General features: G+C 49.0%; 1 protein-coding gene across 1 annotated transcript in view; it reads right to left on the bottom strand.

The window, feature by feature from the left end:
* The window catches only part of RIN2 (Ras and Rab interactor 2), a 99255-nt gene that overhangs the window by 10416 nt on the left and 71896 nt on the right, over positions 1-16943 (bottom strand). Inside the window, exons 7-8 of the mRNA XM_065892525.1 lie at positions 15434-16588; positions 399-704 (exon numbers count right to left, since the gene is read on the bottom strand). Of these exons, the coding sequence (XP_065748597.1) occupies positions 399-704; positions 15434-16588 (1461 nt within the window). The remainder of the gene's footprint in view (positions 1-398; positions 705-15433; positions 16589-16943) is intronic.

Here is a 16943-nt window from a genome sequence, read left to right as displayed (position 1 = left end):
ATCTCCACCTTTGGAGGCAGGATGGGGTCATACCCACGACAGGTGCAGAACCGCAGCTTGGAAGGTTGATTGTGGTGGCCAAAGCCCCACAGTTAATGAACCCATTCGCAGAGCTAGGATCTGAACTCAGACTCCCAAGACTGACTCTGTATCCACTACCCTGAACTAAATCTTTTATAATCTGGCATCGTACAAAAATCTTGTTGCCCTCCCCCGCTTACTTTTTCGGTGCTGTTTGCTGCATGTGGACTAATTTGCCAGACACCAGAGTAACACTTGTATTTTTGTGAGCCACTTGGTGAAGTCAAGAAACGGAAAGGAAGAGCAGTTGGGAATCAGAAAGCCCGACGTGTCCCAGCGCCATCGCGAGGCCAAGAGCCCGGGCGGTGTGGCCTCACCTGAGTTGTTCTCCATGACGGTGTAGATGAGTTTGCAGACCCTCAGCAGCAGCATGACTTTCTTCTCTGGTGAATACATCTTCTGCATGGTCATGAACTTGACTTTGATTTTCTCCACGTCCACAAAGTCAGGGGTGGGGGCGAAGACGCCCAGCTCCTGTGGATTCCTCTGTCGCACGAGCTGCAAGTTCTCCTTGAGTTGTTTCCATGAGCCGTCGGCCACGTGGAAGTGCTTCAGCATGGCCTCGACGTGGCCCTTCAGCGGCTTCAAGATGCACTTGTGCATGGCTTTTTCCAATACCACATCTGCCAAAGAAAGCACAGCTACTGTGACCATTGACTGAAGAACGAAGGAGTGCGAGGTCTGTTTTCTGGGAACGGACAACTGCAACCTAGTACATTGGTTATCGGGCAGACGCGTCCGAACTACACACCCAACCAGCCAAACTTTAGCACCACATCACTCACGCGCCAACCTTTTCTCTTCAGTAGAGCCAGGAAGAATGCATCTTCCCTAATAGTCTTACGGTCTCTCTGCATGCAGTCCATACAATTGAATATACTTGGCTTTAACTGCTTTTACACCTCCTCACCCATAAGCACAGGTGAATAGTCTAGAAGACATTCTTTCGACCCAGTCCTTCCACTGAGGGTCCAGTGGACAGTTAAGCAAATGTGTTATGTTAAAGGAAAGATTGGCTAATAGCAAGGGTTCCAGCTCCCTTAAAATATTTCCTGACGAAAAAAAATTCAGTCAAATACACATGGTATCTCGGATTGGATCCTGGACCATAAAAAGTCTTTATGTCATTTGTTATATATAAAGGACATGAGTGGGGCATTAGATGAGATTTGAATAAAGTCTGCAGATTAGATAATATTGTTAACAGTGAATCTGGCTTCTTTCACACAGATTGACTCTTGGAGACTCAGCCAGCTGTGTCTGGAGCAGAAGTGTGCTCTTTTTCACAGAATGAATCTTCCGTGAAAGTTAATGAAAGTTAATTTCACTGCAGTTTTGTGACACGATGTCCCTGCTTTTAGAAAATACCCACTGAGGGCTTCCCTGGTGGCGCAGTGGTTGAGAGTCCGCCTGCCGATGCAGGGGACGTGGGTTCATGCCCCGGCCCGGGAAGATCCCACATGCCGCGCAGCGGCTGAGCCCGTGAGCCATGGCCTCTGAGCCTGCGCGTCCGGAGCCTGTGCTCCGCAACGGGAGAGGCCACAACAGTGAGAAGCCCGCGTACCGTTTAAAAAAAAAAAAAAAAGAAAATACCCACTGAGTATTTTGCGATCAAGGGACACAATGCCTTCAGCCCACTCTCGTGGTTTAGATAAAAGAGAATGTGTGCATGTGTGTGCGTGTTTGTGTGTGTATACGCACGTGCGTGTGTAAACAGAGAGAGAGGCAGGGAATGAGGCAAGTGTGGCAAAGTATTAACACTGGGGAATTCGGGTGAAGGGCAGACGTGATTTCTTCATACCCTTTTTGCAACTTTTCTGTACGTCTGAAATGACTTCAAAATAAAAAATTTTTAAGTCTTGAAGTGTGTTTCCGTTCAGAGTTAGGAAACACCTTTAGGTGTGGGAGGCATTAGTTTTCCCTCTTTCTTGGAATGGTTTTGCCCAGTGGAGTAGCTTTCTTGGCTGACAGTACAATGACCAGGACCATGAATCTGGAGGTCTGGTCTGAAGATGGTCTGTACTGTGAGAAGCTCTCTGCTTCTCCCACACCCGCTTTTCCATCTCAAATGTTTCACATTCTCATCAAAGCTCCACGGGTAGCAACCACACCTAATATATGACACTTGGATGGGATTTCATCTTGGAAGCCCACAGATCCATGGAAATAGCCGAGCTACCTCTCTGGCCTTTGGAATTCCTGACATAGTTCAGATCACATTGAATCCAAATTATCACCTATTATTAGAAGATCAGGGACAGAGAGAAATCTCAACCAGACATACCCGCAGAAATCAAGGTTGAAGCAAAAGAGGTTATGAAGAAGAAAAACAGAACAACATTTTCACTTCACATCTGGCATTATAACAAATTACTTTGCACTGGTTATGTTGTGTTAATAAACTTATATAAAGTCATATCGCATCTTTCACTTCACCCCAAATGGTCACTATGATGAAAAGTCAATCACAGCAATTAACATTGAGTGCTAGGCTTAATGTTAGGCTAGGCTCAGTTGGGCTAGGCTCTATCTAAGTACTTTATATCATTATCTCATCTAATTTTTACAATACCTCTATTATTTTTGCATAATACGACAATTATGCCCTTTTTACAGATGAGGAAACTGAGGCTTGGAGATGTCTAATGGCTTGCTCGAGGCCATACAACCAATCATCCTGCTTTCCAAAGTCAATGATTTCTTAGTTCTAAAGTTCATGGTGTTTCATAAACATTCACCAGTTTATTCCTCTATCCAAAGGTTCCGAAGCTACATTCCTGGTGACCTCTCTGCAGGAACGAGGTCACCAAGGGGGTTGAAAGTCACGTCAATCATTAACCAGGATGCACATGAATGTTGGCAGCTGTGTTACTTGTAACAGTGCCAAACGGGAAACCACCCAAGGCCCATCCCAGTGGCATGGATGCCAGGATATATTCGCACAATGGAATTCAGAAAATGGAATTCAGACAACAGAAGATGCATTCCGTGAGAAACAGCCCACTGCTGCTCCAGACACAACCGGCTGAGTCTGCAAGATACCATCTGTGTGAAAGAAGCCAGACACAGAAGGGTGTCTCCTTTAGCACGTCATTTATACGTAAAGTTCAAGAGCAGGCAAAACCAATCTGCGATGACAGGTCAGGATGGCAGTCGACCTTAGGAATAACCAGGGCCGAGGGGGGCACTTCTGGGGGGATGGAGACGGTTGATGTCTGGATCCGGGTGGTGGCTACAGGTGTGAAAACTGTCAAGCTGAGCACTCGAGATTCGCACACTTTGTGGATATAAGTTAAACCTCAAGAACCATGTGGATAAATCAAACCAACAGAAAACACCTGGAGACCTTGAACCCCAAGGGCAACTTTTAACTTCCGAGCAAGGCTGGTCACCTCTGGGCCAGAGCATGCACACGAGTCATCTCCAAAAGGTTGTGTGCTGTTCCGGGGACGAGAGCAGAAAGCTCCTCATCAGCAGGCTGAGTGGGTCCCCTGAGCAACGCATCCTCGTCCCCAGGGAAGGGACGTCGGCCTTTGTGCCATAAACTCCGCCCTTAGGAGCAAATGGGGCTGTGGAAATCTGCTAGGAGGGTTGAAACCTACAACCCATTGCCATGTGCCCAATCCCTTAAAACCCCAAATGAAAAAAAACAAACTTAGTACGTTTTTTAAAGGCCGTAATTTAGAAATAAGGAAGACTGGTCTCTTTGCATTCTTTTTCAGGACTTTATTCCTAACTACCTCTCTACCCCCACAAATCCTTAATAAACGTGATGAATAGAAAAAAAGGCCAAGTGACAGGGACCCAGTACCCAACTGGTTCTCTCCAATAGGAAAAAAAGGTTCTGCTCATGTAGCAAGAGGGAAAAATGATTTTAGGAAACAAAAGGAACAGAAAATCTTTCAGAATGTGGGCTAGCTCAGAACAAAAGGTAAGAACACATCGGTCAACGTGGCTTATAAATTACTACTGTCTGTTTTTTTCTACCATCTCCGGTTGCTTTAAACCCAAGAATAATGCTGTTGTAGGCACTTTACATGCACTGACTTTTCAGATCCTCCAACAAACCCATGGTGGAAGGACGGTGATTTATTTTATAGATGAGGAAACTGATCCCCAGGGAGATTGATGCCACACAGGTAGCAAGAGGGGTAGCAACGATTCAAACCCAAGAACTCTGGTTATGTCACCTGTGTTTAATTACAAACATAGAAACAAGAAGATACTGGAGAACTGCTTGAGCTACAGCAGTTTGAATATTAGAAACCAATTGCTAACTGAATCACCAACTGGAAATACATTCTCTGAAAATATTTATAGAGATCCTATGAACTGGCCCCAAAGCTCAGCCATAGAAGGGAAGAGTAAGGAGTATTGGCTTGGAGATCCCTGCCCTGGTGTGACCCAACACCGTGATTTATAGGAAGAGTTAACTGTGTGGGCTTCTGGTGCTGTGAAGTGATCGCCCCCCTCTTAGGAATGAGGACAGAAGCGTAACCTCTGTTACTTCACTCTGATCAGCTCCAGAGAAAGTCAGACTTGAGACAAGGAACCATCACAGAACAGGATCACTCAGCAGCTCGTCTGAACACTTTCTGCTCACCCACTGCTGCCGTAGGGGGACGTGAGAGACCAGAAGATGAAGTTCAGAGAACGTGCGTGTCTTAGAAAGGGTGCGAGGAAGCGGCCTGGCAGCCCGCCCGTCTCCATCTTTCTCAGTGACTCTGGCCATGTGACCTCACCTCACCTCTCTCACCGTCACCGCCTGGAACTTCTGAACCGCCATCGACTCCTCACCCATGGCAGGCAAGACAGAAGTAGCACTCTGAACCTGACCGATTGTCAAAATAAAACAAAATAATATTCAACATTCTCCGGGGACTCTAACCGAACCCAGAGTCTAAACAACATGATGTCCAAAAGGAGCGGGTCGCAACCTGGTTGACAAAAGATCAAAGATGAAGTTCGGGCTTCCCTGGTGGCGCAGTGGTTGAGAGTCCGCCTGCCGATGCAGGGACGCAGGTTCGTGCCCCGGTCCGGGAAGATCCCACATGTCGCAGAGCGGCTGGGCCCGTGAGCCATGGCCGCTGAGCCTGCACGTCCGGAGCCTGTGCTCCGCAACGGAAGAGGCCACAACAGTGAGAGGCCCGCGTAACGCAAAAAAAAAAAAAAAAAAAAAAAAAAAAAAAAAAAAAAAAAAGAGAAAGTTAGGTCATACCGCCTCTTGGTGTATTCAAGTTCTAGCATTCTGATTATCCTTTCGAGAAAGTAAAGTAGAAGAAATAGAAGCTAATGTTTTTTGGCAAGAGGTGGGCCTTTTTTGTAGGGAACTCAAACTGTGAAATGCAAACGTTTGCCATCCCTAGTACGGACGGGTGTCTGTTTGCACAGTTCCTGGTACAGGGGCCGTACGGATGTCCGAGCTGTATCTTAGCCCTTGCTCCAGCCCTCTGATGAGGAACAAGCGCCATCCTCATTTCGCAGACGGACACGAGGCTTAGCAGTCAAATGAGTTTCCCCGGACGGTGGAGAACCTGGTCATTCCTACTGCAAAGAAGCCAGGAGGTGGCACAACAGGCCTTGCTCTGTACAAGAAGGGCAAAACGAGCTGGTTCTTTCTTTCTGTGCTAACAGTTTCCTTTGGCTACACAGCTGGATTAAAGATCAGGGCTGATGTCGACTCAGTGCATTCCAAACACTTTTATGTATGTTTTTAAACTACCCTTCCACTGACATGAGTACATAACCCCTATTTGTCTTCATTTGAGGTCTCCCAGAAGCCCACCCAGACACAAAAGGACTTGAGTGGTTCCCCTGGGAGGGGAGTCCAGGAAGCATTGGTACCAGATGGGGGGAGGCGGCCAACACCGAGGGCTTTGTTAACCAGTTACCCCTGGGAGGAGATGCAGCGCAGGGGTGCCTCAGAGCTGGCCCCCCAGGGGAGGCGGCTGGGGGACTCACACACCTGCTCCCTTCAGTCCCTGCCTGAGGGTGGCTTCCCCAGGGTGGGGTGGGCTTTAATTCCCCAGCCTTTCCATCCGCCCTGGACTAGGGCTCTGGTGGCACCAGAAAGTGTCGGGAAAATGCTGCAGGTGCCGGCAGCTGGAAATCCAGCAGCGGAGTGAGTGTCAGTGGGGCGGGTACAACAGTGTCTGGTAACCCTACTGCAGGTGAAGAAGCCGAGGCACAGAGAGGTTAAGACACGTGACCAAGCACACACAGCTCAGCAGCAGCCGAACTGGGACTTAAAACCACAGCCCTGGGCTTCCCCGGTGGCGCAGTGGGTGAGAGTCTGTCTGCCGATGCAGGGGACACGGGTTCGTGCCCCGGTCCGGGAGGATCCCACATGCCACGGAGCGGCTGGGCCCGTGAGCCATGGCCGCTGAGCCTGCGCGTCTGGAGCCTGTGCTCCGCAACGGGAGAGGCCACAACAGTGAGAGGCCCGCGTACCGCAAAAAAAAAATTAAAACCACAGTCCAGCCTGAGCCCTTACTCTAAACCACCCCCTGTCCCCTCCACCCCCTACCTTTCATCTGGGAAATGTATTCACCCTTCTCAGCGAGCTGAGATGTGACACCCAGGCGGCCACAGGAACACCTGTCTAACCCTCTGCACAAACTAATTATGAAAAGCAGACAGACCACCTTGTGTCCCAGTGGCCCTCGGGTCAGATGTGAACTCCAAATGAGCGCTTTTCTACTTTGAGGCCTGGAGGGAAGAAGATGAGCTTTTCAGGCCTCAGCTTCCTCATCTGTAAAATGGGACCACTCACAGCTTCCTGATAGGACTGTCGGGAGGACTGGGGGAGACCTACATAATGAACACCTCGTACGCACCTGACACCTAGTAAGCGAGCAAAAGTCACTGGTTCCCTCTGTTCCTTTCCACGGTGAAGTGTATGTCTTTGATAAAGGACACCAGGATTACTGATTCAGGCCTGTTTGGTTTGGTTTGGTTTTTTTCTGTATTAACTGTGGTTTACTTGGTTTGATGAATAGAAAAGTCGCCTGGCTTCCTGTACAGTCAGTCCCCTGGTATTTGTGGGTTCCACATCAGTGGATTCAACCAACCGTGGATGGAAATATTCTGGAAAAAATAATTCGGGAAGTTCCAAAAGACAAAGCTTGAATTTGCTGTACGTCGTCAACTATTTACATAGCATTTACACTGTTTTGGGTATTAAAAGCAATCTGGAGATGATTTAAAGTATAGGGAGCATGTGCGTGGGTTCTGTGCAAATACTACACCATTTCATTTAAGGGACCTGAGCATCCTCGAACTTTGGTATTCACGGGGGTCCTAGAACCAACCCCCCTCAGATACCAAAGGACAAGTGTACACCTTTCTCTCTCCTGTCTTCCGACTCTTCCGCAGCCCCTCCCATCCACAGGTACAAGGACAGAGGATCTGAAGTCTGGCCCTCGGGGTCTTCCTGCCCCGAAACTCCCAGTGCTTTGTCACTACCTCATTCTGGCCCCATCTCACAGCTCAAGACCACAGATGAGCTGAGTGTCTTGGGCAGCTGTGTGTCTCAGAGCGATGGGAACAGAAGCCCCCAGCCCCACTGCAGACGAGCTAGCGTGTGGGATGAAGGCTGGGTTTAATTCATCATCACCAACACTTTTTGGTCAACTAGCTGCAGAGGGCCTGGGTCACGCTGCTGCCCCTGCCCTGTGTGTGCCCACTCCAGGCCCCTGGCACCCGGCCTGTCACACGGATCCTCAGGTGTTTTTGGCCAGTGTCTGATTTGACTGGCGGGTACCTGAGCTGGAGCGACTGTTGAAGAGTGTGACTCTTACCCTGCCTGGGACGATCTCTCTAAAATGCTCTCCAGCACCTTCAAGGCTCAGGCAGCTCTAGGGATGGACCCTGACTCGCCCTCCATCCCTTCTTCCTGCCACATCCCCACGAATGAGCAGCCCACGCTCTCGCTGAAGCCAACGGCCCTCTGTGCCTTTCCTCACACTGTTCCCTGTGCCCGGCAGGCTCCTCATGTCCCCCGATGACAGGGATCCCCAGGAAGCCTTGCCTGCCTGCCTGCTCCCCCTTGCTGCATCCTCGGAGCTCTTTGCTGCGTCTGCAATGCATGGCACAGAGCAAACTTGACCTCCCTCCTGGAGAAGCCCTCCGCACACCAGACCTGGGGTGAGCCGCCTGCAGCCCTGAGCCCAAGGCCCACATGTAGTGTGTGTTCCACAAGTGACCTCTGAATGGAACTGAAAATCCTTCCTTGGGGTGGCTACATGAAAACTATGTTTCTTCTCCTTAGCCCTGCAGAATCCAGAAAGTGTGACTCTAGTGGGGAGCCCCTTGCTCGGGTGTGGGGCAGCCACCAGAGGCCCCTGCAGGGATGTCTTGTAACCGGGGTTTGCTTTAAGGGTTGTCAGCAATGCATCCTTCGGCCCTTAAATAATAAATGATAAAGGATGCTTTATCACTTAAAGGAAGATCCCATCAGCCTAGCAGAGACGATCAAAATAAAAATGACAAGCACTGGGGTGGCAGTCGATCATTTACGTATATTTTTGTTCGTTTTGGTGGGCTGGCTTCTAAGAAGGGCATTCTGTAAACGTATAGGCTACTTTCATGCAGTGTTTTATGGACGAAATTCACCAGAGTTATTTCAGTGCCTTCTAGTAAAAGGTTGTTGAAAATGAAGGCAGTGGAGAAGAGACCCATCTTCCTTACAGAACAATTATAAATAATTTATGCAGCCCCTCCGGCCTCAGGGAGGTGGGACTTAATTCTACCCTCGTCCCTTGACTGTGAACAGTGCTAGGGGCCTCCTTCCGAAGAACAGACTATGGAAAGGGGAGTACTTTTTTTTTTTATTTTGGCTGCGTTGGGTCTTCGTTGCTGCTTGCAGGCTTTCTCTAGTTGCGGCGAGCGGGGGCTACTCTTCGTTGCGGTGCGCGAGCTCTAGGTACGCGGGCGGGCTACAGTAGCTGTGGTTCGTGGGCTTAGTTGCTCCGCGGCATGTGGGATCTTCCCCGGGACCAGGGATCGAACCCGTGCCCCCTGTATTGGCAGGCGGATTCTTAACCACTGTGCTACCAGGGAAGTCCCAGGGGTGGGGGGACGTTTTTATACGGCAGAGATCTGGCAAGCTTGGCCTTGGGCTGGTGATCCAGGCTGACACCATCACTGAGGAGTCACGTGGACGGGCGGACCCTCTGGTGTCGTGGCCGCCACAGGAGGGCAGGAAGGCCTCCACAGGAGTTGGCTTCGGCCCTACATGCATCCTGGCTTGAGGGCACTAGGCTCTGTTTCCTTATCTATAAACCTGAGGATACTAAACGGGGCCTCCCGAGGCAGTAAGGGGGGGGTTAAGGGATCCCCTGCACAAAAGTGTTCGTAAACTATTGTGGAGGCTGTCACTTGGTTCTACTAAAAACACAGGATGCATTTAATACATACTCTCTACTCAACAGAGGCGGTGGGCTGTGGCTTCCGGTTTCTCAAAGAAGCCCCTGGGCCTGGATGATAAGTGAGAACCTCCCGCGTGGACACCGTGTCCGTGGCGGGAGCAGGGCTGGCCCTGCAGGATGTAGTCCCTGTTGGGAGGCCGGGCCAACCAGGCAAGGCTGGGATGAGGCCAGGAGGATGAGGGCTCCTCTGTGGGGTCTGGCCTCACCAAGACAGCCAATCAGAGCCATCCTTTCTGTGGAGCAGAGTAATGGAAACAGTGTCAAAGATTCTGATGCTTCCCTTTCAGTCCGCCTGGCCCTTCAAGTGTGCCTGGGCTCCCGCTCTCAGTTCCCATGTGGAGTCCTCTCTTGCCTGGGGGCGTTCCCTGCCAGCGAGGTGCTTCTCTCTCTCGAGATGGCAGATTCCAGGGATAGAGTCAGGAAACACGCCAGCACAGACACCTCCGTGTGCCTCACACTCTGTGACGTCGCCCCCCTTCCCCACCTCAAGAGCAGAGCTCTCTGACGGTTCCCCTGCTCAGAGCATCACAGAGACAGCGACTCCTGGGCAGAGATTCTTAACTCCAGGGCTGTGAACCTTCTTTTACTTGATATGACATAATGAACCCAATGTTGACGCCCTGAAGTAAAAATTATACAACAAATGATGCCCCATGGAGAATAAGAGGGGCTTCTTGCTGCAGTCTTCTATTTAAACTAATTTTCAAAAATACCATAGGCATTCTTTTTCTATGCTGCAAGAGGTCAGTCTTTCTCCTTCTCTCTACCCTTTGTTAACGTACAAAGAGACTGACTCCTTGCAGGTGATATGGACACAAGGACTAGATCAGAAGTCAGAGTCAAGGTTTTAATCTCAACTTGGCACCAATATGCCTCTCTGGCCACAACTTTCATTTAAAAAAAAAAAAAAGATCTGAAGCAAAGTAGTTTTAATTGTTTAACGTCCAAGGAATGATTTCAGATCTCCTTTCTTATTCATGCTATGCTCTCTGGTGATTAACCACATTTCAGTACCATTTCTCTATTAAAAACACACACACACACACACACACACACACACACATAAGTAAATTGATGTTCTCTTTGAAATATGCTGGAATCGTGTTTAAGGATACTTTTTCTTCAAATAATTGAAATGCTCTTCAGAGAAAATACACATTTTGACAGCTATTAAAGAAAGTAAAACAATATATTGTCTTGTTTTTCATTATTGACTTTTAGGAATACAGTTGGCTTATTTGTATCTTTGTTGATCGTCTATGGGCAATTTGAATGAAATAGAAAATTTGGGATTACTAACATTTTTGGAGTTGGAAAAATTTTGTTTTTCTTGAAACAAGACTTGAAAACAGAGGGATTTCCCAAGATTAACATCAAATCAGAAGTAAGACTTCTTTTGCTTGAATAAAATCAAAACACTAACCACAAAAATGCAACAAGTTCTGCAAAGTGTAGATTTCACGACCAGCAAGTTTGGACTAAGTTCTCCCATTGGTTGAAAGAGACTGAAGCAAGAGTGGTGTGATGTGAAAACCCACCAATGAGCAGCACGTGTTGGGATAATAAGTGATGTCGCACCTATCAGTACCTTACAGGGCTGGACACACTGGTGGTGAGTACACCTCACTCTGTCCATGAAGTCACCGATCCTGGGCTTTTGAGGAAGATGCCAAGCAGTGTACACACTTTGTTAAAGCAGTTGTTTGTCTCTCCATGTACCACTTTTGCAGAGTCGGGGGTGGAGAGGTCCCCACAAGGGAAACACGGTATGTGGCCCTGGAATCAAGAAAGAGCTGGCTCTCATGGGAACTCATCTCATCCTCCAATCAGAAGAGCAAAGCTGATGTCAATCAACCAAGAGGTTCTTATTGAAGAACCTCTAAATGTCAGGGCGTTGCGTGGCAGTGCTTTAAAGAGTGGTCTAAACAGAATTCAAATTCTCCACGATAGGGCACAACCAGTTTTTCATCTTTGAGATTGTTTATCATTTTATTCTCACCTAGAAAGTGCTGACCTACAGGGCTGTGACAGGAGCACATGGACAAAGTGGCAGTGGGGGAGAGCGATTCAGTTTTTTCATTGGCTTTTCTCTATGCAACTGAAGAACCACTCTCTGAAGAAGATTAGCACTGTATCCAAACACTAAACGCATATATACATGCACTCACGTGGTTATTTTTCGAAGATGAATGATGGCTCTAATTCTACGTGGGTTAAACCAGTGAAATACCTCCTCCAACTTCCGTGTTTTCAGGATGGAATTCTGTAAATCTAGGCTTTAAATTCCCGCCTCCTAGTTCAGAGCTCTCTCCCTCAGAAGCTGTGGGAAAGGAGGACAGGACTAGATTTTTTCTGAAGCAGAGAAACCCAAGTGGCATTCTTGAAAAGACTTCTGAGCATCAGTAGACACCTGTTCTGAACAAATTTGAGGCTTAGAATTCTGGGGGTGGCATTCAAGTGAATCCATTCAAAGTGAATTACAACCTCCCAGGAAGTGAGATTGGTGGGAATGAGCAGACAGGCGAGAAGAGATGGGGGTTGAATCCAAGCTCCCCTACCTACCAGCAGCATAACCCTCTGCAAGTCACTGTATACATCTCGGCCTCCATTCCTGAATTTGCAAAACGTGAACAAAATCTACACAAATGTACCAACCTTGAGTTGGTTACGAGGCTTAAAGGAATCACCGTATTAACAAGTTTTTAGTAAACTAGTGAGCCCTTCATTTAGGAATATGTAAAGCAGACAATTAGACTAAGTCCATTTTCTTGCCAGGGTCCTAATCTAAATGTGCACATTTAAGGGGACTGGTTTTCTAATAATTAGGGTCACATCCTTCCCTCCAGCTGGGTGCATGATGAGTTCCTCGGGTCACCTTCTGCTCTGGCTCGCCTTCCTCTTAATTTCAAAAGCCCAGCACATTCACTGCACTTTTCAAAACAGAATAATGGTTTCACTGGGGAAGCAACAGATATGGTGAAGCGTCTGCTTTAACGCAAAAGCTTAGAAAACCAAAACGAACCAATAAAAAAGTGAGGCAGTGCTCGGGCTGGGCACACCTACACCTCCACAGGCAGCTTCGGTCTGAGCTGCCTCCACTGAGGGTAAGCCTGTATTCTAATTCCCCTTTAAATTAAAATTTAAATTAATTTTTATTGAGATACAATTGACCTATACCGTATTCATTTTAGGTGTATAACATAATTAAACAATTTTTCCAATCCCCTTAATTTCTGTTCTTTTTCCCTTGTAGAACATTTGATGTTCTTGTTATTTTTTTATCTTTATTAAAAGAAAATTTTTTTAACTTTTTATTTTATATTGGAGTATAGTTGATTAACAATGCTGTGATAGCTTCAGGTGTACAGCAAAGTGATTCAGTTATACATATACATGTATCTATTCTTTTTCAAATTCTTCTCCCATTTAGGTTGATACATAATATTGGGCAGAGTTCCCTGTGCTATATAGTAGGTCCTTGTTGGTTATCCATTGTAAATACAGCAGCGTGTACCTGTCAATCCCACCCTATCCCCCTTAATTTCTGATGAGAAAATATGAACACAGGCCACGGCCGGGGAGAGGGGTGAGGTTCGAAAACCATGGCCTTTGAATCCGACAGAAGGAAGTTCAGAAGCTGCACGGCCTAATTCCTGGCCGGCGTGGCCCTGGGACACCCCGCTCCACCTGGCAGAGCCCTGCCTTGCTACATGGCACACGGATGTCTGCTTCACTGGGCTGAGGCCAGGACCCACTGCCATCGCTTGGACAGGCGGCCTGGCTCAAATTAGGGGCGCTCTAGACGTCAGCTTCCCTTCTCCTTACGACCTTAGATTTTAAATTGAAAGCTGCATCCTTCCGGAGCAGCAAAGTGTTTGCAGCAAAGACTGCTGGCCAAATTCAAATTTGTTTTCGGAGAAAAGGAGATTTGGTGCTCCAAGAGCAAGTACCCTCTCTGAACTTCACCCACAAAGAAGCTGGCAGGAGAGCTTCCTGGGACGGGCGCTTCTGTTGGTGCTCACAGCATCGGCGGGGAAGGAAGGGAAGGCCTGGTTCCCCAGGGAGGAGCCTCCTCTCCGTGGGCTGGTTGGCGCTGCCGGCCACATAACCCAGGGCTGACATCAGCGCCCGCAGAGGAAGCCGCTCCTGCTGGTTCGGGGTCTGAGCGGGTCTCCTCTGAGAGGCAGGCTCTGGGGGGCGGGGACAGAGGGGGCCTGGGTGGCTATTCTGTTGTCCCGAAGGCGTTTCCCTCTCTAAGGCACATCCTGGGGCACATTCCTTCCAGCGTTCTCTCCAGCAGCCCAGCTCTAACCACGCCCCATCAACCCAGGCACAAGCCATAGGAAAACAAACAAGGCTTTGATTCCTTTGTGAGAAAATCAAAAAGCTGCTGAAACCCAAAGGAGAGAGAGGGAGAGAGAGGGAGAAGGAAGGAGAGAGAGACAGAGAGACAACACTTGCTACCACACACTGTTTACTCCTTTCGTCAAACGGACCCAATCAGAAAGAGAAATTGGGGTTTTGCTTTATAAACGGCCTGCAAATGTTTGGGAGCCCTTCTGGCTGCTGTGCCCAGTCAATGAGGTCTCTGAAACTAGCCTTTCAGAGTCAATCTTCTTAAGTTAAAAAAAAAAAAAAAAATCCCTTAACACTCTTGCCTTGGAAAAAAAAGATGGCTTGCCAAATTCAATTTTCCCTTGGCCAAAGTAACCATTAGCAATTCAGCCTTCCAACAAGGTTATAAAGAAAGTATTTCCCCTTGACTTCGGAGAAAACACCTTTCATGTGACCTCCAAATATGTGACTTAGTTTAAAGGTACACAAACCAACTTGTCCATTTGATTTTTTTTTTGTTGTTTTTTTTTGCTTACTCCCTCACAGTGCTATTTACTGAATTCTGTGATGGGAAGCTGGCAAGGCGGTTACCCTCTGGGGAGAAGGGGGACAAGGCGGGGATCCCAGGGGGCTCTGGATGCTGTCATGTTCTGCTGAGCTGGGGCTTGTTCCCTGTGGAAACTCACCCAGCTGCACACCGTGGGCTCTGCCCTCTTCTGAGGGTAAAAAGGGCACTTCCCAACCAAAGCAGCGCAAACCCCCCGCCTCTCAGAAGACAGCAAAAAACGCCTTTTCCTTGCACACAACCTGCAGAGACGCACCTTCAGGAGACCCTCAACAGTCGTGTCACACACACAGCACAAAATCAGGTGGGCAAACGGATCCTCAGAAGGCAAGCTCCATCCCTGAACAGACCCATCTGCTGCTCCATCGGTCACCCCCCACCCCAAACATGTCCAAGCCTGGCGCATAGCAGCCAAGTCAGGTATAACGTGAAGTCTCCTTCAAGAAGCTGTGCTTCCAGTTCAAATCAGCCCAGGGGCTGCAGTGTGTTGCTGTTTTGAACTCCAGAGAAAACTCCATCCAAGAGAACTAACACAGGATGCGCTGTCCTGCCAGGCTACATATATCTATCTATCTATCTATCTATATCTATATCTATATCTATATCTATATTTGTTGTAGTTTTATTGAAGTATAGTTGATTTACAATGTCATGTTAGTTTCAGGTGTCTAGCAAAGTGATTCAGATATACAGATATATATATTTTCTTTTTCAGCCTCCTTTCCCATATAGGTTATTATGAAATATTAAGTATAGTTTCCTGTGCTATACAGTAAGTTCTTGTTGGTTATCTATTTTATATAGAGCAATGTGCATCTGTTAATCCCAACCTCCTAATCTATCCCTACCCCCCTTTCCCTTTGGTAACCGAAAGTTTGTTTTCTATGTCTGTGAGTCTCTTTCTGTTTTGTAAATAAGTTCATCTGGGTCTTTTTTTTTTTTTGATTCCACATATAAGCGATTATATATATATATATATATATATTTTTTTTTTTTTTTTTTTTAAGGCAAGGTGGGTACTCACCTATTTGGTCTTCGGGGATCAGCGACTCGATGGGGGGGTCCAGCTCCGAGCTCTGGGACAAGTAGTTCTTCACCTGGGTCATGAACTGCCGGACGGTCTGCAACAGGTCCGTGCTGGACACGTGGCACTCCTTGTTCTCCTGCAGGAAGCTCACGTAGTCCTGCACCAGGCAGCCGAAGTAGGTGCGCTTGTCGCGGGCCAGCTCGGCGATCCTGCGCACCATGCGCTTCTCGGGGGTCAGGAAGGAGCTGAACACCCCGCTCATCTTGCGGAGCTGGGACTTGACGAGCTTGGGCAGCACGAAGGAGCTGTTCCTCTTCTTCTTGGACTTGATGGGGGGGGCCATAGTCTCCTGGTCGCTCTCCACGTCGTAGTCCTCCAGGCTGCTGTTGGTGTCCGCCTCGTAGCCAAACAGGGGCATGCTGCGGTCCAGGTCCAGCGAGTCGGAGGAGGAAGTGGAAATGCTCATGTCACTCAGCCTCTGTCTGCCTCCGCGCCACGGGGGCCGGGATGGGGATGCAGGGGCGGCGGCCGGCCGGGCCCTCGTGCAATCCCGCGGGGCCTCCTCCTCCACCGCCTCCACCGCCGCCGGGGCTCCACCTGCGCCGCCGGCCGGGCCCGCCGCGGGCTCCGGGAGAGGCCGGCCGCCGATCAAGGTCTTGGCGCCGCCCTCCGCCTCGAGAAAAGACGCCTGCTTCTTGAGCCGGGGCGGAGGGACGGGCGTTGGTTTCGCTCCAAGCCGAGCTCCGTCGCCGTGTTGGAGATGGGCCACGGTTTCCGGCATGCTCGCGGCGGCCGCGGGCCCGGACAGCTGGGGGCTGCCGTGCACACTATTAATAGCGGGGGGCGGGGGCCGGGGTGGGGGGGACCGAGGCCTCTCGGTGCCATTCGCGTCGGGGGGAGTCCGGGTGCAGGGCCGCTTCGGGCCTCCGCCGAGCTCCTGGCTGTGCACTTTGAAGAACAGAGGATTAATAAAGCACAGGGCTCCGTTGGTCTGGCTGCACTCCAGCTCCGAGGGCGTCCTGGTTTTTATAGAATGCACTCCATTTATAAGGCAGAGCTGACGCGAGGCAGGACCCACACCGTCGGAGGAGAGAGGCCTACGGGGAGGTGGAGGGTTTGGGGGTTTGTTGTCAGCTGGAGAGCTCCAAAAATCTGAAAGTCATTATCAGTGAACACAAGAATGTAAATACAGCGCACTAGGCCAGTCCTTCACAGAAAATCACACTTGCCTGGCAATGCGCAGCTTTGGAAGGGGAGGCGCTGCTACACTGCAGTGTGGTGTTTTTCTTTCTTTCTTTCTCTGTCTCTCTCTCTCTCTTTTTTTGTTTTTGTTTTTGTTTTTGTTTTAACTGCATTCCTTTACTGGAAAGGGTGGAAATGCTGCCAGGCCCAGCTGCCGGCTCGTGGGAAGGCTCCGGAGGCTTTTCACCCTCAAAGCCCTTGCGGGATGGCTTGGCTGTGGCACTGAGCCGGCCAGGCCTTTCCCCAGGTGAGGAAAAAGGAACTG

The sequence above is a fragment of the Phocoena phocoena genome, chromosome 15 (assembly GCF_963924675.1).
Source record: "Phocoena phocoena chromosome 15, mPhoPho1.1, whole genome shotgun sequence".
Lineage (NCBI taxonomy): Eukaryota > Metazoa > Chordata > Mammalia > Artiodactyla > Phocoenidae > Phocoena > Phocoena phocoena.
Note: the sequence above shows the minus strand (reverse complement) of the source record. Positions and strands in the feature narration are given on the sequence as shown.